Raw genomic sequence first — 27,901 nt, 5'->3', positions numbered from 1 at the left:
GGAAGGTAGGTGTTCCTCCCTCAGACCATCCAAGAACAAGGATAGAGCATGTACACACACACACACACACACACTGACAACAAACACAGGATAGGTCCACACACCATGTCTTCTTTTATAAAATGACCACATTTACATTCAAATGCACTAAACAGCAGTATAGCATATCGTGTTCACAACATTCATAAATATCAAATGTGTTGTCCTTATTAAGACAAGAACTACAAAAGTAAGGTGAGAGAATGTCCTGCATCTCCATCTTGTGATGCCACTAGCCCTCTCTGTCATAGGTGCCTTCTGGGTTTTGGGGGTTTGGTTCCATGTCTTTGAGTAGAGGAAGACAGTGTCAGAGAGGGTACAAGGCAGAGACAGCCAATGTTGTAGAGAAAGATGGAGAGGAAGAGGCCATACGTTCTTCCAGGAGGACAGTCAGAGTCACGTCTCACAGTCTCTGCAGATGAAGTCCATTTTGGCAGACTGGGCTCCTCCCATCATCAATATGGTAAATCTATAAGCAGCAACGCACATCGTTATCAGTATATTCATATATAGAACATCAATTAGCACGTGCCATTATCCAGAGCACCTTGTATAGTCTGTTAGTAGTATTAAGGCATAGTACCATTAGACACAGTAGCATTGGACACAGTAGCATTAGTAGGAGTGGTGGCCGTGTAAAGAGCAGTCGTTGTAGTATTAAGAGCAGGGGGATTCTTGCAGTAACAGAACCACAAGAACATTTCATTTAAATAGAACATTGCAGGAAGGAAGTGAGGGAAGATAGGTTGAAGACTTGTCACAAAATGACTAATCATTCTGAGACACACACACAGTGGTGCACACTGCTCATGTTTAAGTTATAGTAAGCAAACCTCAGGGAGACAAAGTCCGCCCCCCCTTTTTTTAAATGAAGTGATGGAAGTGAGAACGCGAGAGGAAAGGAAGCAATGAGGAGGAGAGTGAGCATTTCTCTACCTTCAAGTCTGAGCTCGCTTATCACACAGAACTGCTGCCTTTGCATTCCCCCCCGAAAGTAGAAAAATGAAAACAACTCTCAATCTCTCTCTCGCCCCTCCCGCTCCCCCCCCTCGGCTTTCGCTCTCTGTCAGACAAAGTGGCCTTATGCAACCATCTCGGGGAGGCCTTGCTGATGTCTTGCGGCATATTTACCCAGCCTGCCCCCCTCTCTCCAATCTCCTTCTCTCTTTTTGTCTCATAAAGTGAGGGGAGTAGTGTCCTCACCACCGGGGAGTCTGGGATACCGCCGGAGGCTGAGTACGAAGAGCCATGAGGGACATCTTGTCTCTCTAAATTACATACATTGTATGTACCGTGTGTGTGTGTGTGTATAATGTGTGTGCGCATGCATGATGTGGGTATGTGCATGGCTATGAAAGAGAGGATACGTCACCCAGTAGTGACGTCGTGTGGTGGTGTGTTCGCTCCGAAGCCACACCAACTCCACCCCGGGTCACTGCATTTTTGACCCCAACACGGTAAGGCGTAGGCGCGAACACACCACACCACAGGCTCGCTCGCGCAAGCAAGCAGGGGCGGGCTGACGGACTAACGCAGTGACTCCACTTCTCTGTTTTTAGTAAACAAACAAACGCTAGGGATGAATAAGAGCAGAGCCCTCTAATCCGGAGATCTGAACACTTGTATAAGAAACAGCCTCCTTCTGGATTTCACTACAATGTCAACAATAACATGGAGCGACCAAGGACCATGTGCAGTACAACATACACCAATGTGGATCGAAGTGGTTCTATTTCATCCATGATTGTGTGCAATAAACACAGAGATGAAATCCAGAATCTGAGATAAAGGACCAGTGACGTCAAGCGTTTCGTAGCAGATGCATACAGCACTAGATATCACTACTTTGACCTAACATCAACTCTCCAAAACAGAGGACAACTTTATTGGTTATTTATTTGTACATTTTTTAGTATAAGTAATGCAGCACTACCAGCACAGCAGGTTGGGACTCCAGGCTCACCGTGCTGCCCTAGGTCTCCCTCTCTGACGACACGTCTCCGTCTGCTCCACTGCTGGCGTTAGGGTCCTGGGCTCTGGGGCGCGGGGAGGCCCTCTCCCTGCCCGACTCAGAGGGTCCTTTCGAGCGCGGTTTCTCTTTCCTCTGCTGCTGTTTCTCCTGTTTAGCGAGCTGGGGGGAGGCCGTCAGTAACGGGTTAAAAAGAGAAGGACAAAACTTGGATTGATCTAATGCGTTGGTAGGGGCCTGAGTTGTTCGTGGTCACGTGACCTGTTTTTACTGGTCAAGTCACGTGCCCAAGAGAAACCCAGGGACCTAGCTATGTATAACTGTACCAAATACTTGGCTACATAAAAACAAGAAAAGAGAAGATGAAAAGGGCAGAAGAAAGAGAAATAAACATCAGAGCTTTTGTTTCACTGTGCCGTTATTTCCGGAAGCCATGACCATTTTGATGAAGCCTTAACTGTCCTGACAATATAAAGTGGTCACACTCAGAAAGAGACGAGTCATCTTCCCATTCACTCACCATCTACGGTTAGCTGCAAGGCTTATCTATTGAACTCCTCCCTGAGGAAACTACTGTAGCAGCTATCTCTGTTCTGCTCAATGAACATTAAACAACCACCCTACACTAAAAAAGGTACACAACTATCCCTGAAAAGGTTTGTAAACATACATGCTAAAACTTTCATGAGCGCCAGAGGAAATATTTATGCCTTAAATGTCATGCTAAAGCCACAACATCCCACAAACTCTTAATTATTTAAAGGGAATAAGACTTAAAAAACCACCATGTATCTAGTTATCCCTGTACAAACTCCATCAGGGTTAGCTAGCTAGCAAGCAATGATACCATCTTACCCAAGGTGTTGTGTTGCTTTGAAGACCCCCAATAAAACAGATCACATGACATTTCAGTAATTAAGACCACTGTTTCGTATACAAAATTACTTTCACAGAACAATAGAAACAGGATAACTTGACCTAATGGCATTGTTTGCTAGGCTCTATTGTCCCTCTCCTAGGATCCGATAAAGCTTCCGGTTCATGGAAAGTGTGTGTGTGTGTATGTGTGTGTTTAAGCTGCTCCCCCAGTTGACTGGTGATCCTCTCAGCCTTGGCATACACCCCTCTAACTAAACAACAACATCCCAAACATCCAAAACAGACCGGATTAAAATTCCGAGGACTGCCGCTTACATCCATTGGACCGAGCAGTCAGCCAAGTTTACACACACAAAGACCACGCATGCACACACAGAAGTGACTGGAATCACATTCAGGAAGTCTTCAACAATTCACAAATAACTGAAACACTACAATTTCAAATGACTCACTGTACCCCCAAACATTGACTCGATACCGGTACCCCCTGTATATAGCCTCAATATTGTTATTTTTTTTGTGTTACTTTCTATTATTTTTCACTTTAGTTTATTTGGTATATATTTTCTTAACTCTTCTTGAACTGCACTGTAAAATACAATGTGAAGCGGACGGTTTAGGAGAAGCAGGGAGGGATGTCCCTACTCCCTCATGGCTGCTGCTGTTTGGAGTAGACCGGACTGCTTTCTGCTATAGGTTTGGATCATAGCGCGATGTCTTCAAGTAGATGTGGTGGCGTAACACATTCATCAAGGCTTTTGCTCCTTCAAATCCCTCTGTGTTACACAACAGGACTGGGAGATACTGTGGAATCAGCAGTGTTACCCAACGGTTATCCATTTGTCATGTTTAAAGATGGATATGTTGCCTAAAATACACTTAAAATGACCTGAAATGACTTTTAACATAGTTTACCATTCAAAAACAGATGCCCAGTAATACATTAAGGGCCGGTTTCTTGGATCAGGATTAAGCCTAGTCCTGAAAGCATGTTCAATGGAGAATTTAGAATGAGCATGCTTTATAGTCCAGGACAGAGCTTAATCTAGGACCAGGAAACTATTATTAATATAACATTGTGGGTGAACTTGTCACTACTTCGGCTACACATCAGAACTCATAAACCATTATTCCACATTAAAATATATTTCTTAGCCAGCGTGGCCTGAGTCGCCACCTGCAGAGGACGTCGTCATGGTAACAGAGTGCACAGTGACTCAGGAGTCAACCGATCCCTGTGGGGAGAGCGGGGGCACCCATGCGGTGGTGGTGGTGGCGCCCCTCCCCCCCCACCTCGCCCTGGCCTGCCAATCATATGTTATGTCGCCCCCACACACACACTTCCGACACATGACAACTCAAACCTTTCAGAGTATGTTTTGGTCAATCAGTGGTCTTTCAGCTAGGCCAGAGGGGTGCTGGGACAGAGCAGGGTAGATTCATGGGATAATCAGTACACATCTACGGTATCAGGATTGGTTTTTGTGTCAGGGACCAGCAAATCTATGGTTCACCTCCTTGAAGCCAGGGACTAAAATTACAACAGAAAACTGACCAACTAAATGTCTGACAGCTATGTCGGGAACCAGTAAGCCACATCTCAGGGAGCGGTGCCGGTCCATGGACCAGAGGTTGACTAATACTGCACTAAGAAAAGCAATAGTGCAGCTTTGCTTGTTGATCATGGTCCGATCTCCATCTGTTACGACAAGAAGTTAGGCCTGCAGCACCACCTGCTGGAGGATAGCAGGATAGACAGTGAGTGCTGAGAGAAAGTCTGAACTACTTAGAACAAATATAGTCTAGCAATACACAGCCTAAAGGGAGACTTCACAATATGACACCATCATACAACATGAGCCAACCCCATGCTTGCAGAAATCAACAGCATCAACAACAACAACTGTACCTGTTTGGGGTCCATGGGAGCAGAAGGAGACACCAGTTCGATGGTGACTGGTCCGTCATTCTGAATGTGAACCTGCATGTAGGCCCCAAACTGCCCATCTAGAAACAAAAAACAAAGACAAAAGGAAAATGTAAAGGTTAACCTTAATACATCTAAATAGGCCCATATAAATGACACCACTCAACGTTTCCATCCAGTAACAGCCACTGCAGTTTGCTTATTGTGCACATTATTCTATATCAATGATTTATAAGCAGGTGACATCTCAGTACAACAGGGACATGGGGGTAGAGGGTGTTAAGATACAATAGGACAGGAAGTTTATACTTAAAATGGTCCAGGTATGTTTCGATTTATTACATCATCTGCCCATGAAACCGGTGGCTGGGTGGTGTGTTCTAAAAAGAGCAGAATCATCTCGTTTCTCCCACTCAGGGGATTGGGCCTTGGCAGTGAGAAGACTAATTAGAGAGCTTGCGTCCCACTACAAGCAGGGACACAGAGTTCCTCCACTACACCTTCTCCCCGGTGGCTTGAACCAATTCCCCACCAAACACCATCACCAACTACGACCCGATAAAAGAAAACCACCCCAATGTGGAACCGCCATAAACCCTTGCACTGTGACCCATATGATTAAATATAACACTGTATATTTCTATGCTCTGCCCAACGACCTTATAGACCCAATTCACCACTAAACATGGCCTGACAAACCCACCCCCTATGTAGATGTGTGGAACCACCATAACCTTTGCACTATGAACTATGACCTTAAAGGCCGATGTATGTAACCTCTGTTTCAACAGGAAAGCAGGCGATTCAACTGATTCCGAACCTTTTAGGTCAGGAGTCAAGTCTTGAGTGGCCTTAAGGATAAAGGCTACTGCTTGTGACCCTGTAGTCTAGGCTGTTTCACTTAGGAGTGCATTGGCTTATCAACCCTAACCCTGGTCAAGCCTTAAGCTTGTGTCTCAATTCCCCAGGCTGTGAACAGCAACCCTTCTATTCACTATAGTTCTCCAGGTGTTTGTGATATTGACCTTAGGCTATCAATTAGACTGAACAAAAATAAAATGTAAAGTGGTCCCATGTTTCATGAGCTGAAATAAAAAATATACCAGAGATTTTCCATGCGCACAAAAAGCTTATTTCTGTCAAATTTTGTTCACAAATTTATTGGATTCCTGTTAGTGAGCATTTCTCCTTCGCCAATATAATCCATCCACCTGACAGGTGTGGCATATCAAGAAGCTGATTAAACTGCATGATCATTACACAGGTGCACCTTGTGCTGAGGACAATAAAAGGCCACTTTAAAATTGTCACACAACACAATGCCACAGATGTCTCAAGTTTTGAGGTAGCGTTCAATTGGCATGCACACTGCAGAAATGTCCACCAGAGCTGTTGCCAGATAATTTAATGTTCATTTCTCTAACATAAGCTGCCTCCAACGTCATTTTAGAGAATTTGGCAGTGCATCCAACCGGTGTCAAAACTGCATATCACCTTTACATCTGGCTTCTTCACCTGTGGGATCATCTGAGGGGGGTTGGTGAGGAGTATCTATGTCTGTACTAATACCCCTTTGTGGTGAAAAACTCATTCTGATTGGCTGGGACTGGTTGCCAAGTGGGTGGACCTATGCCCACCCATGGTTGCACCCCTTCCCAGTCATGTGAAATCCATAGATTAGGGCCTAATTCATTTATTTTAATTGACTGATTTCCTTATATGAACTGTAACTCAGTAAAATCTTTGAAATGGTTGCGTTTAGATTTTTGTTAAGTTTAGCTTCACATCTTTGCTTGAACAAATGACCTTTTGCAATCCATCATAACCATGATTGAGCAAAATATTGACCCAATGCTATTAAATATTAAAACCACACTTAGCAGAATGCCGAACATTTTACCATCTATTAAATAACCAAGATAATAGTGACTATTAGGTATCAAAATGATCTCTTCGTTTAGGCTTTTCCTATCTAGAGTGTCTTATGAGAGTTAATTTCTCTCTGCCCACAAACTGCCTACACAGCAAAGTGTCCTTGACACTTTTGGGTCACTGAATGTGAAATTCTGTACAATAGCAGTCTATTTTAAAAAATATATATCGCTCATCTTGCAGTCTCTAGCTCAACCAGCCCAACTCATCCCAGGATAGATATAGTGATATTGTAATATATACTGAGTATAACAAACATTAGGAACACCTTCTCCCCTTTCCCTCAGAACAGCCTCAATTTGTCGGGGTATGGATTCTATAAGGTGTCGAAAGCGTTCCACAGGGATGCTGGCCCATGTTGACTCCAATGCAGTTGTGTCAAGTTGGTTGGATGTCCTTTGGGTGGTGGACCATTCTTGATACTCACAGGAAACAGGTGAGTGTGGAAAACCCAGCAGCGTTGCAGTTATTGACACAAACCAGTGCGCCTGGCACCTACTAATATACTCCGTTCAAAGACACTTAAATCTTTGTCTTGCCCATTCACCCTCTGAATGGCACACATCCACAATCCATGTCTCAATTGTCTCAAGGCTTAAAAATCCTTCTCTAACTTCCATTCATCGACACTGATTGAAGTGGATTTCACAAGTGACATCAATAAGGGATCATAGCTTTCACCTGGATTCAGCTGTTCAGTATGTCATGGAAAGAGGTGTTCATAATGTTTTGTACACCCTGTATAGGCCTAGTGCTTGTGTAGCCTACTGTGTTATTGTACCCTTTTCACACCATGGCACTGACCCGGCCTATAGTGCTGGCTCTGATATTATCTGTTCACATTGTCCTTTCCAGCATGGTTCCAGCAACTAAAGTGGAAGCGTAACCAGGTCAGCACAGCACACATCTCAGCTTGGTTCAACTCAATAGTGAGGAAAGGAAATGGGATACCTAGCAATGTTCCCTCATATTCTCCGGGGCACTGAGCAAATTTAAGGAACGGCTGAGCGCAAACTTGAAGGTTGTGAAAATTCTGTGCAACCTCTGGCGCGCGTTTACTGTGAACACAGAGGTTGTACCTGCTTTAAGTTACAGTTGTAAGAGTGGTCAAGTAGGCTACTGTGGCTATTTGATCATAATGTTGGCCTACCCGAGGGACCTACCATCAAAAACAATGGAGTAAAATGCATCCAATAACATTTGAACACGGAAATAGCTGTTCTATCATTCAGCCTACAGTAGCAGCCAATGTGTGGTGTTCAATGTACAACCTACATTCCATGAGACGTTTGAAAAAAACACATGCAGGGCTTGACATGAACCTGTTCATACACCTGTCATTCAGACAAGGAGGTGACTGAAAATGTTTTTGTTGTTGCAAAAAAGCACTTTTCAAAATAAAATACATTATTATTCCCATACCATTACAGAGAATCAGTCAAATTAAGCTATGCTCTGCTTATTGGCACCTTAGGCTTGAATAAGTTGTCTCAAAATACAACACTGACCCTAAGACCTAAAAAGCTATTTACCTGACACGTTTTCAAAGATGTCTAGAAATATACACGTTTTGTGCTCTTGTAGGAAGCAAACACTCCCCCGTTGTTGTCTAGTAATGAGCTATAACTGGGCTAATAACTCACTAACTAGTAAAGAATATGAACAAAAGTGCATCTATTCACGACCGCTCATACTGTAGCCTAAATACGGTCCAGCTCAAAGTGAGAGACACAGATATTGCAATGGTTATTTGCATATAGGTCTGTGTAGAGTACCTGCCTGTCAATACTATAGTCTTACCTGTCAATACTTTAGAATCCTACTCCAATGTGCTCTGCCTACAAGAAAATATCTTGCAGTTAGTTTTGCATACCAAGTCTTGAATAGTTTGTTTTGTGTCAGTATGTTACAATGAAATTGTTAAAGATTGCGTTGATTCGATCACAACTACCACAGTAGAGCGAAATATTGATAGTGTTAACTAAAGGGGTAAACTCAAGAAAGGTGAGTTAAGTTCAAACTCATGCTTCTCTGGCTGGACGGCTATTTCGTCTGCGCGGCAGTCTGATGGGAGCTGTACGCAGGTTAGATGGAAAACTGACGCCGCGTCAGTTGTATAACTCAATGCATTCAACTGAAATGTGTCTTCCGCATTTAACTCATCCCCTCATAACCAGAGATCATCGGCACCCGAGGATCAGTTGTTAACTGCCTTGCTCAAGGGCAGAACGGACGATTCTTACACCTTGTCAGCTCTGGGTTTCGAACAAGGAACCTGTCGGTTACTGTACCAACGCTCTAACCGCTAGGCTACCCACCTTTGATCATCTCAGGCTTGTTTAGAAGCTCGTAATAGAGTTAAAGCAGCTGATAGAGGCCTAGCGCGTATTTAGCAGACTGTTGGCCTGCAGTGTCAGTCAATGATGTCCACCCATGGTAATATCGTTTCTATTTAGTGCTGTGTGTTCACCCACCTTTGATCATCTCCGGCTTGTAGGTGCTCCTCAGGTGTTCCAGGATGTTATTATAGAAGGGCTGGGACAGCTCTGCAGGCATGGCAGCATGGAAGTCTGGCTTGTTACCCTTTAGTATGCACTGCAGAGTGAACTGACTGACACACAGGACTTCATATTCCTTGTCCATGACGCTTTTGCTCCACGCCCGGCCGTTCTCATCGTCAAACAGACGCAGGTTGAGGATCTTACGAACCCTGAGGAGCAGAGAAATGAACGTTGGGGCATGGAATTGAAATATACAATGTATTTATTTGAATATTTATGTGTTGGGGACACAAAGGAGATGGCTATAGGAGTGAGCAAGTATTTTGTGCAGATGTTCCAAACTTATTGGGCTAATACAAAAGAATAGCTCTATGTGAATGCTTGTCTTACAAATTCCTATTACAGATATGAACCTGACCTGGCCCTTATGCCCTGCCTATGTAGGAGAAGGGCTACAGTACCGTAGTGCAAATACCATGTTTTGTGACTGAATGAACCCACACTCACATGTAGTCCACATCCTTCTGTGTGTCCTCCATGGATATACCCAGCAACACACACAGTCCTCTGCCTATTGAGCTGATGGGCACCTCCCCCACTGTGACAACACAGGACAGAATTATCAAATCAATAAAATAATTGCCCTTTTCATTATTCAGTGTCAGACACATCCTCCTCACAAAGTGTGGTTAATCTAGCACACACTGACAGTCTTGCAAGTAGTAGTAGGCTGCTATAGTACAGTACAGTACAGTACCTGGGAGATTCAATGAGGTTAACAGCGTGGTTACTGTTAGGTTTCAAATCACATTTGATGCAGAGAAATTGTATAAATAGGCAGGGTTTGGGATTTTGTAGCTGTGGTAACTAGTAACAAGCACTTTTAGTGTGAACCCACCTAGAGCGATTACCATAATGCCAGCATTTGGAATAGTCGTTGGACATGTCAGTGCACACATTACACATTGGGGCAATTCAGCATGGCATATCGCTACTTTAGTCAGGTTCTCAAAAAGTGTGATTGATATTTACAAGTGCTGAACTGTTGCACCCTCTACAACCACTGTGATTCTTATTTGACCCTGCTGGTCATCTATGAAAGTTTGAAAATCTTGAAGAATGATCTAGACTTAATGGCCATGTATTCTTATAATCTCCATCTGGCACAGCCAGAAGAGGGCTGACCACCCCTCAGAGCCTGGTTCCTCTCTAGGTTTCTTCCTAGGTTCCAGTTTTAGTCTGGGTTTCTGTAGAAGCACGTTGTGACATCTGCTGATGTAAAATGGGCAGTGGTGGAAAAAGTCATACTTGAGTAAATGTAAATATATTCTAATAGAAAATTATTCAAGTCAAAGTCTCCCAGTAAAATACTACTTGAGTAAAAGTCCAAAAGTGTGTGGTTTTAAATATACTTAAGTATTAAAAGTAAATGGAATTGCTCAAATATACTTAAGTATCAAAAGTGAAAGTCAATCATTTCAGATTCCTTATATTAAGCACAACACACGGCACAATGATCTTGTTTCATTTTATTTACGGATAGCCATGGACCCACTCCAACACTCAGACATAATTTACAAAATAAACATTTGTGTTCACAGTAGGGAGTCAGAGGCAGTACAGTAGAGATGACCAGGAATGTTATTTTGATCACCAACTACGACTATCACCAACTAAGTGTTTAAATTGTGCCATTTTTCTGTCAAAATGTTTTGACTGTTTGTGGGTGTCAGGGAAAATGTATGGAGTAAATTGTACATTATCATCTTTAGGAATGTAGAAGTGAAAGTAAAAGTTGTCAAAAATATAAATAGCAAAGTACAGATAACCCCCAAAACGACATAGATAGTACTTTAAAGTGTTTTTACTTAAGTAAGTTACTATAAACCACTGAAAAAGTGTATTATAAATACATTTGATTGGATTGCCGTGCGGCTACCAAACTACCGTAGCTAACGTTAGCAATCCTCTGTGCTGCCTGCAACATGCCCACCGTTGAAGAACTGTCATTCTTTGACACTATGAGCGATATAGAAATAAAATAATTACAAGTAGATAGCGTTACTCACCTGACACGCTGGCTGTTGTCACTCTTTGAATGATTGCCTTCATTGTTTTGATTAGCTCGCTCGCTCGAATGAATCAGATTGAAGTGGTGCACAGACGTAAACGTCATACTTCCCATGAATCTTTGCTGCGTTGTCAGAGGCCTCTAGCGGCAGCAGTTGGGAGTACAGTAGATCACTTTTGCAGCCGTATAAAACAGTGTTAAAAAATACCTTCTGTACTGATTGCTGGGGTTAAATTGGTGTTTTGCACATTTGTCCCAAAAACCTACGGTACTGTCATTATGAGCATTTTCAAAGGGAAGGGAGCACTGTCACTACCTCGCTCTCCACACCAAGGTGCATGAGTTTTGGAGCAAAATGAAGAGGACATTCAGCAACTCCTGGAGGGCAGTGTAATACCCACTTCAGACAGAAAATGGTATATATTACCAGTAACAAATCAAATATATATAAGGCAAAGTTGATCCCCTTTCAAACAGTGCCTTATTTACTATTTTCTTGCAGACAGTATAATGTATCCTTTTATACAGTTGAAGTCGGAAGTTTACATACACTTAAGTTGGAGTCATTAAAACTCATTTTTCAACCACTCCACACATTTATTGTTAACAAACTATAGTTTTGGCAAGTCGGTTAGGACATCTATCTTGTGCATGACACAAGTAATTTTTACAACAATTGTTTACAGACAGATTATTTCACTTATAATTCACTGTATCACAATTCCAGTGGGTCAGAAGTTTACATACACTAAAATGACTGCCTTCAAACAACTTGGAAAATTCCAGAAAATTATGTAATGGCTTTATACGCTTCTGATAGGCAGTCAATTGGAGGTGTATCTGTGGATGTATTTTGGAGGTGTATCTGTGGATGTTGTTATAATCTCCACCCGGCACAGCCAGAAGAGGACTGGCCACCCCACATAGCCTGGTTCCTCTCTAGGTTTCTTCCTTGGTTTTGTCCTTTCTCAGGAGTTTTTCCTAGCCACTGTGCTTCTACACCTGCATTGCTTTCTGTTTGGGGTTTTAGGCTGGGTTTCTGTACAGCACTTTGAGATATCAGCTGAAGGGCTATATAAATACATTTGATTCGATTTGATGTATTTCAATGCCTACCTTCAAACTCAGTGCCTCTTTGCTTGACATCATGGGAAAATCAAAATAAATCAGCCAAGACCTCAGAAAGAAATGTAGACCTCCACAAGTCTGGTTCAACCTTGGGAGAAATTTCCAAACGCCTGAAGGTACCACGTTCATCTGTACAAACAATTTTACGCAAGTATAAACACCATGGGACCACGCAGCCGTCATACCGCTCAGGAAGGAGACGTGTTCTGACTCCTAGACATGAACATACTTTGGTGCGAAAAGTACAAATAAATTCCAGAACAACAGCAAAGGACCTTGTGAATATGCTGGAGGAAACAGGTACAAAAGTATCTATATCCACAGTAAAACGAGTCCTGTATCAACATAACCTGAAAGGCTGCTCAACAAAGAAGAAGCCACTGCTCCAAAACCGCCATAAAAAAGTCAGACTATGGTTTGCAACTGCACATAGGGACAAACATCGTACTTTTTGGAGAAATCTCCTCTGGTCTGATGAAACAAAAATAGAACTTTGGCAATAATGACCATTGTTATGTTTGGAGGAAAAATGGGGATGCTTGCAAGCTGAAGAACACCCTCCCAACCGTGAAGCACGGGGGTGGCACCAACATGTTGTGGGGGTGCTTTGCTGCAGGAGGGGCTGGTGCAATTCACAAAATAGATGGCAACATGAGGCAGGAAAATTAGGTGGATATATTGAAGCAACATCTCAAGACATCAGTCAGGAAGTAAAAGCTTGGTCGCAAATGGGTCTTCCAAATGGACAATGACCTCAAGCATACTTCCAAAGTTGTGGCAAAATGGCTTAAGGACAACAAAGGTAAGGTATTGGAGTGGCCATCACAAAGCCCTGACCTCAATCCCATTGAAAATTTGTGGGCAGAACTGAAAAAGCGTGTGCGAGCAAGGAGGCCTACAAACCTGACTCAGTTACACCAGTTCTGTCAGGAGGAATGGGACAAAATTCACCCAACTTATTGTGGAAGGCTACCCGAAACGTTTGACCCAAGTTAAACAATTTAAAGGGAACATTACCAAATAGTAATTGAGTGAATGTAAACTTCCGACCCACTGGGAATGTGATGAATTAAATAATTCTCTCTACTATTATTCTGACATTTCACATTCTTAAAATAAAGTGGTGATCCTACTGACCTGAGACAGATAATTTTGACTTGGATTAAATGTCAGGAATTGTGAGAAACTGAGTATAAATGTATTTGGCTAAGGTGTATGTAAACTTCCGACTTCAACTGTACATTGGAAGGGTGAGTTGTTGTTTAACCATTAGGGCTGTTTGCGTTTCAAAGTAAGGAGGTGTTAAACAATGGAAGTGTTCATGAATTTACCTGAACAAAAGCAGAGCACCACTCCCAGACCCGATACCTGTATTTTGGTTACAGGGTCTGTGAAAATACAGGAATCATGACCAGGTCTTCAGGTGGCTTTTAGTTTAACATGTTATTTTACCCCTTTCAGATATACAAAAAAAGCTGGTACAAAAAAAGCATGTATGAGAAATTAGTGTGATTTTGGTCTGTGTATGAAAGGGATATACAGTCAGGACCGACATTATTGGCATAAATTAAGACTGTATAAAATAAATAACACAAATACTGAGCTAGTGTATAGTGTATGCTCAAGTTTTAAAAATAATTTTATACTAATACAATTCAGAACTATTTTGTTTAAAATTAACAAGTAATAAAATAAAAGATTGAGGTCAAAATGGCACCTTTGTTTTCAATACTCCAGCACCCTCCTCTTGCGGGGATAATGACACTATGCCTATTTTCATGTCATCTGACTATAGCACCACCTGGAGTTTGATAAACAGCGTTAGCACTTGGATTGGAACCGGTGCTATGGTCAGATGACATGACAATAGACCTCTTTGGCCACCAATTTGTAAGTCGCTCTGGATAAGAGCGTCTGCTAAATGACTTAAATGTAAAATGTAAATGTAAACGTACACCAGTGGTGGTGTTGGCATGGAAACGGATGCAGAAAAGTAACTCAGAACTAGTGTAAAATATGGTGGTGGATCTTGGATGTTATGGGGTTATTTTGGTTCCTCTGGTCTAGAGGCACTTGTTAATGTCAACGGTATCATGAACTTTACCAAGTACCAGGACATTTTAGACAAAAACCTGGTTGCTTCTGTCAGGAGGCTAAAACTTGGCCACAAATGGATCTTCCAGCAAGACAATATCACCAAGCACACACAAGGATATCAATGATTTGGAAATATGTTGTATGGAGGAATGGTAAAAGATCCCTCCCAAAGTGTTCTCCAATCTTTATTAATCAGCCTTTAACCTTGATCAGGGATTAAAAAATAGTAGTAGTAGTTACTTGGTGGTAGGGCTCAAGAAGCATCTGCTTTATCCAGTGCTTCATTTGTAAATCAAGAGGTGCTGGAACACAAAGCGAGCGCTAGTGCAGGGTGACCTGGGGGGGATCTGAGGGACCACTGTGGTGATACTGATGGCTTCTCTGGAACGGATGGCTTCTATGGTTGTGGGTAGATGGAGTTCAGCTACGGACAGAAGTGACTTTACGTAGCAGGCTAGGAGAACTAACGCAGCAGGTTAGGAGAAATAACGCAGCAGGTTAGGAGAAATAACGCAGCAGGCTAGGAGAACTAACGTAGCAGGCTAGGAGAACTAACTTAGCAGGCAAGGAGAACTAACACAGCAGGCTAGGAGAACTAACACAGCAGGTAAGGATAACTAACATAGCAGGTAAGGATAACTAACATAACAGGTAAGGAGAACTAACGCAGCAGGTAAGGAGAACTAACGCAGCAGATAAGGAGAACTAACGCAACAGGCAAGGAGAACTAATGCAGCAGGTAAGGAGAACTAACACAGCAGGTAAGGAGAACTAACGCAGCAGGTAAGGAGAACTAACGCAGCAGGTAAGGAGAACTAACGCAACAGGCAAGGAGAACTAATGCAGCAGGTAAGGAGAACTAACACAGCAGGTAAGGATAACTAACATAGCAGGTAAGGAGAACTAACGCAGCAGAGAAGGAGAACTAACACAGCAGAGAAGGAGAACTAACACAGCAGGTAAGGAGAACTAACATAGCAGGTAAGGAGAACTAACGCAGCAGAGAAGGAGAACTAACACAGCAGAGAAGGAGAACTAACACAGCAGGTAAGGAGAACTAACACAGCAGGCAAGGAGAAATCACGCAGCAGGTAAGGAGAACAAACGCAGCAAGTTAGGATAACTAATGCAGCAGGTAAGGAGAATTAGGTCAAGGTTAGCTAAAATGCTAGTAGTCCCGACGTGACAACTAGAAGGCGCTGTACTCCATTTAGCCACAACCGTAGAAGCCATCAGTTCAGAGAAAGCCTCAATAACACCGGAATGCATGGGGTGAAAAACATTTTACCATAATAAAGCATTGCAAGGATCTATCATCACATTTGAGTAGCGGCATAGTGTAGCCACTGCTTCGTGCTCGGGTTAGTTTTATAGTCAGATGAAAAATTGATGAAGGCTTTTATATATTTCAAAATGGTTTAGGGACGGGAACAATCACAATGGGAATTTAAAACCAATAACATGAGAACCAACATTTTGTTTTGTATCAAGATTGCAATTGGTCACTGAATCCATACATGGCTGTTTTGAAAATGCATTTCTATTTATTTTTCTAAAGCCTCCAACATTTTACCCTCTGTAAAACCAATCCAATCAATCGTTAAGAAATGGACAGAGAAGAGCTGACTGAGCTAAAGGTAGAGACACGTTGATCCAGTTGTATGTTTTATCCAGTCATTTTCTTTCAATTAGAGGTTGTTTTTAAAAAAATCTACTTTCACTACCCTCCAAGAGTTGTTGAATTCCCTCTTCACATCATAACATTTTCAACTGTCAAATATTTTACTGCTAACAGTTGCCTCCAATTAAAAAGTGGTGAGTGGTACTGGTACTCCCCCAATTTTATCATCCAGACACAATCCACAGGTCATAATAGACTAATGTGTAGAGGACATCCTCAGATAAATGGATATTACATTACCGTTATCAACACAGACGACAGCAAACATTTCATTAGCAGTTGCACTTCATTTACAAATTAAGTTTATTTGACAGAAGTTTCATTGATTTATCTTGAAGTGCTGAAATGCATGCATAGGCCAGCTGTCAGACACTCTGCTAGTTGTATAAAAGGTATGCTCCTACTTCAGATGTTTGCAAAAATCTGATTGGACTGAATGTAATACAGCAGCAATGCACAGGACAGGTTATCACTGCCATATCTAGAAGTTCAACAGACAGATGTTGTCTACACTTTGCATTGAGACCGTGTACAGTCTAGGTAGAGAATGTTTCTAGGTTAGCAGAGGGGTTCTCGAACAGAGGGATACTGTGGTATTTCAATTCATTGTACAAGTGACAAATAATTTCAGCCAGTGTATTTTACACAGAGATATATTCAATGTACATTTTACAGTGTTAATTCCTAAGTATTTTTGCTACACACATCACAAATGTGGAAGCCTAGGCAGGCAATGGCATCAGTTCATTATAGCTTTCACTTTTTCACCACTACTTTGTATTGTCTTGGCTGTCAGCCGATGCCGATGCAGAGTCCCGACTGAGCGAGCTGACAAAATTGTAGACCCTTGTAGAATAAGGAACAAAGTTTTCCTTGTAGACGATGGTGGTTTTCATGTGTGCACTCTGGATAGTCAATTCTCTAGGATTTGGAGGTTGCTCCTCCTTCTCTTTGACTGCAGGAGGATAAGATGAAGAAACACAGAATTTTCTAAACATGCAATTGTGTAATTTAATGAAAGGTAACGTTACATTTGTGCTGAATGCTGATATAAGTCTACCTTGAGCTTATCAACAATAACAAGGTCAAGGACATGTAATATTGTCAACCTTTGGAAGCACTTCCATTAGAAAATCATTAGCAGTTTTGTACAATAACAGTCTATAATATAATGTGATCTGTAGCTATGGTGTTGATATTTAGATAAATAGCTACCTAGATAGCTAACTAGCTAGCAGTCACAGCCTAACGTTAGCTGAGCTGCTGCTGTGACGCGAGTAGCCTACCGGACTTTTCTTCATTGCGCCCCATGTACTGATAATAACCGTATGTGCCGAGCATTGTCCATATTCCGAAAGCATACAGCATAGACACCCGTACATTCCACTTTATTACTTCTTTTACGTGCATGTTTTCATTTGTTTTGGAGCTTGACTGTATATGTATCGTAAATCACAAGGACGCAGCCATGTTGGATTCATCCGGGAAAAAAACGAGTTGGACGATAACTTCCGGGGGTAAAATAAATAAATAGATAACATAAATAAAGAATGTAAAATGTAAAACACTAACTTAACTAAATAAAAAAATACTTTTAAAATCCAAAAGGAGTTTGGAACTTGGTAGTGAGTGTTGCAACTGAAGACAGACCATTTTTACGAGCTATAGGTGCTTCAGCACTCGGCGAACCCGTGTTGTGAACTTGTGTGGCCTACCACACTTTGTGGCTGAGCTGTTGTTGCTCCTAAACATTTCCCGTCACAATAACAGCACTTACAGTTGACCTGGGATGCTCTAGTAGGGCAGATATTTGATGAAGTGACTTGTTTGAAAGGTGGCATCCTATGACGGTGCCATGTTGAAAGTCACTGAGCTCTTCAGTAAGGCCATTCTACTGCCAGTGTTTGTCTACAGAGATTGCATGGCTGTGCTCAATTTTATACACTTGTCAGCAACGGGTGTGGCTGAAATAGCCACTCATTTCAAGGGATGTCCACATACTTTTGTATACATTGTGTATATAGCCTTCTGTAATCATTGCATCTAAATGGTCTCTACCCTGTGAGTACTCATGTGTACTTCAAACATACAGTATGTCACAGATGATGTCTATTGTCCCCTGTGTGGGACCTCATGTGTATCTTTTGATGTCCAATTGGATTGAAGCCTGTGCCACAGTCAGGAAAAACATACGTTTTCTCCACTGTCTGAATTTGAAGGATATTTTTTCAGAATCCTTTGCACCTGCAATGCTAAGAACTAATAACAGTTTTTGGAAGAAAGGGTTGTTTGATGATTATTTGGAAGGCAAGAAGGATTCTTTGGAAGACAAGAAGGGTTCTACATAGTGTTCATCACTTAATAAATAGGCCTAAGTGAAAGTTAAAATGATAAATTAACACAATTATAGATTTTATTATTATGAGTTTTGAATGTGTTTTATTGTTGATGCAACTGATTCATATGTTATTATATTCATGCAATTTTGCATCACTATTGTATAAAGTATAAAGATGCATAAAAGCAGCTACGTGATCGCTGATTGAAAAAATAATTGTATTCAGTATTTTATTATTTTTACTGGAAGAAACATAGAGAGAGAGAAAGCTCCACCAAAAATCCTTCCCTAACACGTCCCGGAATTGGTCCCACTCTGTTAAATGACTAAAATGTCAAAATTGCAATAAACAGGGTCAGGTCATAAGTGAGTCATATGTACTCTGTCGACCTCATGAGATTTATACCCTTCAGAATTCCATCACATGAATGAAATACCATGCCATGCAAGCCTCAACATCACAAGTCGAAACCCCCTGGCATATTCCTTGTAATTTCCCCATTTGATATAGTCTCTTTGTTTTCACAGAAATATGTCCCAAAACTGTGGGTTAGTATCATAGACTTACAGTACCAGTCAAAAGTTTGGACACACCTACTCATTCAAGGGTTCTTCTTTATTTATACTATTTTATATGTTGTATAATAATAGTGAAGACATGACACCTATGAAATAACACATATGGAATAAGTATTAACCAAAAAAGTGTTAAATAAATCCAAATATACTTTTTATTTTAGATTTTAAAATGTTGCCGAACTTTGCCTTGATGACAGCTTTGCACACTCTTGGCATTCTCTCAACCAGCTTCACCTGGAAGGCTTTTCCAAAAGTCTTGAAGGAGTTCCCACATATGCTTAGCACTTGTTGGCTGCTTTTTTCCCACTTGTTGGCTGCACTCTGCGGTCCAACTCATCCCAAACCATCTCAATTGTGTTGAGGTCGGGTGATTGTAGAGACCAGGTCATCTAATGCAGCACTCCATCACTCTCCTTCTTGGTCAAATAGCCCTTGCACAGCCTGGAGGTGTGTTTTAGGTTAATATCCTGTTGAAAAACAAAATGATAGTCCCACTAAGCGCAAACCAGATGGGATGGCATATCGCTGCAGAATGCTGTGGTAGCCATGCTGGTTAAGTGTGCCTTGAATTCTAAATAAATCACAGACATTGTCAACAGCAAAGCACCACCACACCATCACACCTCCTTCTCCATGTTTCTGATATGGAATTTTGCTATCAATGTTCCTAAATTTAAATTATTCTAATGTGTCTGCAACCCAGAATGTGTAAAGTTCTGGTTTAAATGAAACAGACAGAATTCCCAGCTCACAATAGTCAAATCAAAGTTTATTCACGAGAGCTCTGCCGTTCATACACAAAGACATTCCTTCTATAACGTTCTTCTAACTTACGCACACACATGCACACTAACATCAGGAGAGCCATCTTCTTCTCCAGAATTCTCACCAAAGTTTATCACTACCCAGCTGACAGTTCCAGTCCCCCCCCAGATAAGGGAAACCTGGAGGGGTACTCCCTGTCCTATCATTCTTTCTCAGAGTTATAGCCGGGTCGGTCCAAACACAGTTTAATTGTTCTAGGTGTTTTCTTAGGCACACACACATTCCTCTCTCTCCCAGTCTAACCTAGTCGGACTTATGTTTAATATTTTTAATTACTCATTATCCATGCTGCATAACCTCTAATACCTAACGGTTAAGTTTCTGGGTAGAATTATTTAATCATTTATCTTTACCATTATAAATTATTTTATCAGTTTCACAGTGGGAACCACACAAATCGGAGATCATCCGTTCACCTACTCTGCGACTCACAAGACACAAAGGTTGGAATCAAAATCTCAAATTTGGACTCATCAGACCAAAAGACAGATTTCCACAGGTCTAATATCCATTGCTCATGTTTCTTGGCCCAGGCAAGTCTCTTCTTATTATTGGTGTCCTTTAGTAGTGATTTCTTTGCAGCAATTCGATGTGTCTGTTACTTGAACTCTGTGAAGCATTTATTGGGGCTACAATTTCTGAGGCAGGCAAATCTAATGAACCTTTACTCTGCAGCAGAGGTAACTGCCAGTTTCATCATAGTCCTTGATGGTTTTTGTGACTTCACTTAAAGAAACTTTCAAAGTTCTTGAAATTTTCCGGATTGACTGACCTTTATGTCTTAAAGTAATGATGGACTGTCATTTCTTTTTGCTTATTTGAGCTGTTTTTGCCATAATATGGACTTGGTCTTTTACCACATAGGGCTATCTTCTGTATACCACCCCTACCTTGTCACAACTGATTGACTCAAATGCATTAAGAAGGAAAGAAATTCCAAAAATTAATTCTTAACAAGGCACACCTGTTAATTGAAATGCATTCCAGGTGACTCCCTCATGCAGCTGGTTGAGAGAATGTCAAAAGTGTGCAAAGCTGTCAAGGCAAAGGGTGGCTATTTTGAATGAATCTCAAATACAAAATATATTTTGATTTGTTTAACACTTTTTTGGTTACTAAATGATTTCATATATGTATTATTTCATAGTTATGATGTCTTCATCATTATTCTACAATGTAGAAAATAGTAAGAATAAAGAAAAAGCCATGGATGAGTAGGTGCTTTTGACAAGTACTCTATACATTGAGTGTACAAAACATTAGGAACACCTGCTCTTTCCATGACATAGTTGAATCGAGGTGAAAGCTATGATTACTTATTGATGTCACTTGTTAAATCCACTTCAATCCGTTTAGATGAAGGGGAGGAGACAGGTTAAATAAGGATTTTAAAGTCTTGAGACAATTGAGACATAGATTGTTTTTGTGTGCCATTCAGAGGGTGAATGGGCAAGTCAAAATATTTGAGTGCCTTTGAACGGGGTATGGTAGTAGTTGCCATTCGCACCTGTTCGTGCCAAGAACTGCAACGCTGCTGGGTTTTTCACTCTCATCAGTTTCCTGTGTGTATGAAGAATGGTCCACCACCCAAAGGACATCAAGCCAACTTGACACAACTGTAGGAAGCATTGGAGTCAACATGGACCAGCATCCCTTTGGAACACTTTCGACACCTTGTAGAGTCCATGCTCCGACAAATTGAGCCTGTTCTGACTAGAAAACGGGGTGCCACTCAATGTTAGGAAGGTGTTCCTAATGCTTTGTCCACTCAGTGTAGTTAGGTTAGTAGAGATAGGCCTGCCTGCTCCTCAGGAACATGCTATAAGGTTCACCCTTGCATGGTTGTGTGTCTGTGGAGGTTGTAACATTTAGGCTAATGTCACAATGACTGCATGGTAAGATACTAGAGCATCTCAAAGGTAAGCTGCCTGCTACTACTCTCTGACACAACCGTAAATCCCTGTCTGTGGTGCATTGCCGTTTTCAGGATCTTGTACCCAATGTGTTACAAGGTGTGACTTAACCAGTCAGTCTTTTCTTGAGGCACTGCAGAACAGAAACGGACTAAGACTATGCGTTGCTTCAGTTTATAGTCCACTTCTGTAAGGCTTGACCCATGCAACCACATAACAGAGAAGGAACTTCACAATGCTGCATTACTTTGAAATGTTTAGAAGAAGCCTATAGGCCTAATCTGAAAAGACATATTTATCTTGTGAATGGTAAAAGACGATTCATATAAATAAATAAATAAATAAATAAATAACAAAAAAATATATAGTCAAATGAATGCTATAGGATTTAGGGCACTGTACAGGACAGGTGTTCAGTGGGACCTAGTTTCAACATCACCCAGAGGCCAAATGACTAACAATAGTGCATTGTGGGAGAAGATCCATAGCAGTCCTACTAAGGCTATCCTAAGGCATATAGTATTCGACACTATTAAAATCTGTGATTCATCAAAGAAGTCATCAGAATATGTAACCCCTTACGTTACCTTCATACATACACAATCAGGTACGTACCATATAGCTTGGATTGAACCACAAAGTACATGAAAAATGTTTGTGAAAATAATTTCCTTCTCGGAGGACTAACTATTATATTCTACTGTTTGTTTAACAACAAAAAAAGGACTACAAGTATGATGAGGACCTGGCACTGTCACGTTCTGACCTTTATTTCCTTTGTTTTGCCGTTATTTAGTATGGTCAGGGCGTGAGTTGGGGTGGGCAGTCTATGTTTGTTTTTCTATGATTTGGGGATTTCTATGTTTCGGCCTAGTATGGTTCTCAATCAGAGGCAGGTGTCATTAGTTGTCTCTGATTGAGAATCATATTTAGGTAGTCTGGGTTTCACTGTTTGTTGGTGGGTGTTTGTTTCTGTTTGTTTGACACAAGGTACTGTTTCGTTTTGTTCACGTTTATTGTTTCGTTTTGTTCACGTTTATTGTTTCGTTTTGTTCACGTTTATTGTTTCGTTTTGTTCACGTTTATTGTTTCGTTTTGTTCACGTTTATTGTTTCGTTTTGTTCACGTTTATTGTTTCGTTTTGTTCACGTTTATTGTTTCGTTTTGTTCACGTTTATTGTTTCGTTTTGTTCACGTTTATTGTTTCGTTTTGTTCACGTTTATTGTTTCGTTTTGTTCACGTTTATTGTTTCGTTTTGTTCACGTTTATTGTTTCGTTTTGTTCACGTTTATTGTTTCGTTTTGTTCACGTTTACTGTTTCGTTTTGTTCACGTTTACGTTTATTGTTTTGTATTCATTGAGTGTTCAGTTGATGTTTTATTAAACTATATGGACACTTACCACGCTGCGCATTGGTCCTCCGATCCTTCGCGCGAAAACCTTTACAGGCACAAAGCTACATGCATTTCTTAAGATACATGTAGGTACAATATGTATTATCTCTCAGGCTTTTCCCAAACATTGTTAACAACCACATGCCTTCAGAAGCAGCCAGGGGAACATAGTCATATTTGATTCATAGGCTACAACCCACTGTTTGTTTGGGAAGGAATATATTTAGACATTGGCATATGCACTAAATCTCAACACCATTAAGCATTATTTGACTATTCCCGATATAGTGCACTACGCTTGACCACAACCCTGGTCAAAAGTAGTGCACTGTAGGGAATAGTCTGCCATTTGGGTTACAGACATAGACACTCTTCATCCTCTCTCTATATTGTAATAGCAGTGAGGAGTGGATTGAAATCCACCGTCCATGCCTGCCTAGACTCGAACATGCCATTCTGATTTTTCTTTGCCTTTAGGTTAAGAGTTTGGAATTTTTAATACCGTCACTAAATGCACGCATGGGCTATGAGTTAAAACATAGTAAATCTACATATTACGGGTGCTGAAGTGACAGCTCTGTTTAGCCGAACCAGGCTAACTGGTCAAAAGAAATCTGCCAGCCATCCAAACATCATGTACTCTCCTGTCACCATCTTCATGCGCACCAGCGCTTATTGACACTCACCTGGACTACCTGCCCTATTTATCTCTCCTTTCCCCAGGCATTATTGTTTCTGTGTCATGTCGGTGCGCTGTTCGGGTTTCTTGTTTTGTTCATGTTCGTTTATTTACTAAATGTATTCACTCCCTGAACCTGCTTCCCGACTCTCAGCGGACATCGTTACACCAACCTACCAACCAGTTTTTTTTGTTAGTCAATAAAGAGGAATAACATATATGCCTAGATAGGATTGCAAAGAATGTAGAAAAAAAAGGATTTACGCTACTGTATATATTTTTTTGTAGTCCAGAGAACTCCATGAGAGTTGAATGATCAAAATGGACACTAAAGAATTTGACACCCCATTTTGCTCAGGATGTTTCATTCAGACTTGTTCAGACAACGACACTGTCTTGTTGAAAGTACAAAATCTTACAAAATTCTTGGAAAGACTTGGCTAAACAACAAATTAGTCTTTTGAGAATCGAACAACTTGAGCGATAAGTGGGTTGCAGAAACAGGGTCGGAGTCAGACAGCTTTAGTGGTTTTAAACATCATGGAAATGGCTGTATTGACATGAATGTCTTGCTCTCAGCCATTTTTCTTACAGTTTGGGAAAGACAAATGCATTTTTTGTCAGTAATCCATGCACAGCCAATAACAGCCAAAACTTTAGAAGAAAAAACATGTGGGTGTGTACATGGTTGTATTAAAATCCTTTCACTGTAGAATCTCAAATCACTCCAACCTTTAAATATAGATTTTTGTCTAATCACTGTAAGATCCGGATGCTTGACGAGGGAAAACAGTGCAAATAGTTCTTACTTTTCTCAGCTACACTGGATATAAATAGAGGCCATTAGTGCATTCCTGGTTCAGGTGGGAGCCTAACACCATGTGAATGTACTACACTTAAACAACAGGCCTCACTGACACTCCTAGATTCAAGCATGCCAACACACTCTTCCGTGCAAATATATACCCTCACCTGTGTCTTTTATTCAGAAGCTTTCTCTTTAGTTCATTTGTGTGATTACATGATAGATAGCCTGATGACGAGCAAGAAAGTTATGTACCATTCACTGCCCCCCACACTGCATACACAGTGTGGAATTTGATGCTACTTTATGATTCCCACATAATTATAAAAAAAACACCCCATCACAGTAGCTTAGACTTTGCACATGGACTATGAGTAGACTATGTAAGATTTTTAAAGGTAAGTTATTTTCCTCTCTCAACTTTGCAACCTGATAGGCCTAGACAACTCACTGCCTTAACTAGGCCTAAATAAACAAAGCCAGTCCATGTTAACATTCAGAATTATCTAGGTATGTTTTAATTGTATTTTTCACCTTTTTTAACTTCCAGGTCAAATTCAACTGCATAATAGGCCATGCAAGGCAAAAATGTATTTACTTCGTTGCTATAGAACATTTAAATGTCCCAAATGGGAAAAGACTCATACATAAACGGGCCAGGCACATACAGCGCATGAACACCGCGGACCGTATCCACAACGCACCTGGAGATACTGCAGAAGCACATAGGATCGCTGGTGCCATCAAATCATTTTCTGTGAAAATAGAGGAGAGAGGAGAGGAAGATCATCTTTGGAAAACGGGGGTAGACATAATGCTTTTTAAATTGTATTTTTTTACAATCCAAATAGTTTTACAATCCAAATAGAGGCAGTACTAATCTATCCCCTGTTTATGTCTCGCCTGTGTAGACATAATAACACATTTCTTACACATTGCGGGGAGGAATGCCGATTCATTGTTTTGGAACACATTCACATGTTCATCCCTTTAAATTCAAGGGCCGATTGGAATAATTGTGTTGCTGTCTGCATAGTTAATCTCTTTGAGATATTTACGCCTAATTGTTGCCAAATTATGCCTTCCGGTAATTATGCCTACCCTGAATTATAATTTCCTCATTTAATTGCAATCCCAAATCCAATGTGCCAATTAGTTATTATAATTATAGTATTATATCGCACCATATCAAGACTGTGATGGATTCAGTGCTTAGTATGCCAGTGTTTTTTCATATACATCAAAGAGATAAACAGATTGCAAATAGCCTGTAACTGAAGGGGTGATACACAGGTGTGAGACACGTGTACACACAGCCTATGGCAACTGATACTTCCTTCTCTCAACCTCAACATCTTCCTCCGCTTTTCTTGAGGGCAAAAAAACAAGTAATTGAACTATGTTTGACAGTCAATTACCACCACATACTAATGATTTCATCTGTATCTATTTGTATAGATAATCCTATTTGCCTCAAGTATTTGTGTATTAAGTGTCTGAATTGGCACCCTAGAGTAAATAGTCACTACATAGTGCACTACTTTTGACCATAGGGCTCTGGATTGCCTATAGGAATAGGGTGCCATTTTGGATGCTGCCATTGGCTGCCCTCGTGACCTGGTGATGCTAATTAGAGGTCATAGGTCATCTACTATGTAACATGACACCGTGGTGTACCATGTGGGGGTAGCTATAAAGCATGAATTACTTTACAAGGGGTCATATTTCATATTCAATAGTTGATATGCATTTCGGAATGACAGTGATTCAAGTAGCAGCCTATTCAGTATTTATAAAACATCATAATTTCACATAGAATTCAGTATTCAAGTATGTGTTCAAATGATTCAAGTAATCAATTTAAAAAATCTACATGGAAATTGAGAAAATTGAGGCAGCCAATAAGGAATCCACACAGGTATTAGGTCTGGCCTTGTTCATGTTAGCATCCACAGCAAATGACACTGACGTGTTAGAGAGAGGATTACATTTTTGTTCTTGAATAAGAAGATGAGCTTACGTTAGAATAATATACACAGTATTTTCCTTTTTTTTTTTAAATATCCATTAGCATCTGTTTGTGGCCAGTGTATTTGTACATTTTTACAGTTTTGTCCTTCCTTTTATCCTTCCTAGTGTAGGCTAAATCATGGCCATGGTTCTGCCGTAGAACCTGTCCACGCTACATCCATCAGTCAATGCTGTTGAAACAACCCGTCCAAGAGAAGCTGTTGTGTCAGATTACATGTTAAGTCATGTGAGATGCTATGCTATGCTATGCTATGTCATGTTATGTTATTAGACAGGAGCCTTTGGCCATGACTGAAATCTTGTATCAGTGGTATAGTGAACTTAACTTCCAAATGATTTCAACACCCAGGTTTGATTTCAGTCTTTTTCCCCTTTCAGTTTCACAGGAAAATCGATAGGCCAGTAAATCACTGCTCCCTATAAAAAGAGCTCTCGTTTATCAGGTGAATAAATTATACAGTACACACCGTACCTTGCCAAAGGCTAGGGTCTCCGCTTAAATCAACAACACATTCTCAATCAGGGGACTTTGGAACGTTTATAGCAGAGAGAGGGAGAGTGTGAGCGTGAGAGAGAGAGAGAGTACTAGTAGTAGATAACGCCAAAAATTGTGAAATAATTTGTAAAAATTCCATAAAAAATACAAATTCTGACAAATCTATATAGTTTGAAGTCCTGTTAGTTAGTTTGATATTTCCATACAGTAACTTCCTTTGATTTTTCTGCATGCACCAGTGTGATGAATGTGATGTAAAAAGAAATACATGTTCTGTTTTGAAACAGTTAACATGGGATGGACAATCTAACGACAACCAAAATTGTAAATACTGGTGCCAGTGGCAAGGGTAAGAGGTCACTGAATATTCTAGAGAAAATACATTTGATTTTGCTTTGCTGTTTTGGCTTTATAGAAGCTTGCTTTGATTTTGATACACGCTGAAGGTTTGGAATGACACAAATACAGATTTGTCTTTTTGTAGTCGTTCTCAATGACCAAATATGATCTATAGATATCACCTATCGGCCACAACACATTATTGCAGTGTACCGTGATACCGTGAACCTGGTACTCTTCAAATAGATTATTACAAGTGTGTTGGCCAGGAATACAT

The 27,901-nt window shown here is 40.7% G+C and overlaps 1 protein-coding gene and 1 long non-coding RNA gene across 5 annotated transcripts; both read right to left on the bottom strand.

The window, feature by feature from the left end:
• Positions 1-91: 91 nt before the first annotated feature.
• Positions 92-11,481, bottom strand: LOC118375761 (D-aminoacyl-tRNA deacylase 1-like). Of its 4 annotated transcripts, none has more exons than XR_008103254.1 (7): positions 11,317-11,481; positions 9,755-9,845; positions 9,221-9,456; positions 4,797-4,894; positions 1,973-2,170; positions 412-508; positions 92-324 (listed from the first exon to the last, which is right to left on the bottom strand). XR_008103254.1 is itself a non-coding variant. In XM_052503222.1 (6 exons), the coding sequence occupies exons 1-5, from the start codon at positions 11,357-11,359 to the stop codon at positions 2,012-2,014; spliced, it is 627 nt and encodes a 208-aa protein (XP_052359182.1). In that variant the 5' UTR covers positions 11,360-11,481; the 3' UTR covers positions 92-508; positions 1,973-2,011. The 4 variants fall into 4 exon arrangements, 2 of the variants coding, with proteins under 2 accessions (XP_052359182.1, XP_052359181.1); XR_008103253.1 differs by having other exon boundaries at positions 2,003-2,170; XM_052503222.1 differs by having other exon boundaries at positions 92-508.
• Positions 11,482-16,509: 5,028 nt separating this feature from the next.
• LOC118375762 (uncharacterized) lies at positions 16,510-18,114 on the bottom strand. Its single transcript, XR_004823884.2, has 2 exons — positions 17,511-18,114; positions 16,510-17,179 (listed from the first exon to the last, which is right to left on the bottom strand). It is a non-coding gene; the product is annotated as an uncharacterized LOC118375762 (long non-coding RNA).
• Between the last annotated feature and the right edge of the window lie 9,787 nt (positions 18,115-27,901).

This window comes from Oncorhynchus keta, unplaced genomic scaffold (assembly GCF_023373465.1).
Source record: "Oncorhynchus keta strain PuntledgeMale-10-30-2019 unplaced genomic scaffold, Oket_V2 Un_contig_1690_pilon_pilon, whole genome shotgun sequence".
Taxonomy (NCBI): Eukaryota; Metazoa; Chordata; class Actinopteri; order Salmoniformes; family Salmonidae; genus Oncorhynchus; species Oncorhynchus keta.
The sequence above is the reverse complement of the archived record's forward strand: the minus strand, read 5'-3'. Positions and strand labels throughout refer to the sequence as shown.

Excerpts from the sequence above, each read along its gene's own strand:
- LOC118375761 (XM_052503222.1), bottom strand. The coding sequence starts at position 11,359 with ATGAAGGCAATCATTCAAAGAGTGACAACAGCCAGCGTGTCAG. Across the intron at positions 9,457-9,754 it reads CAGAAGGATGTGGACTACAT|GGTTCGTAAGATCCTCAACC; the intron begins GTGAGTGTGGGT and ends TCTGCTCCTCAG. Across the intron at positions 2,171-4,796 it reads CTCCCATGGACCCCAAACAG|CTCGCTAAACAGGAGAAACA; the intron begins GTACAGTTGTTG and ends GCCTCCCCCCAG.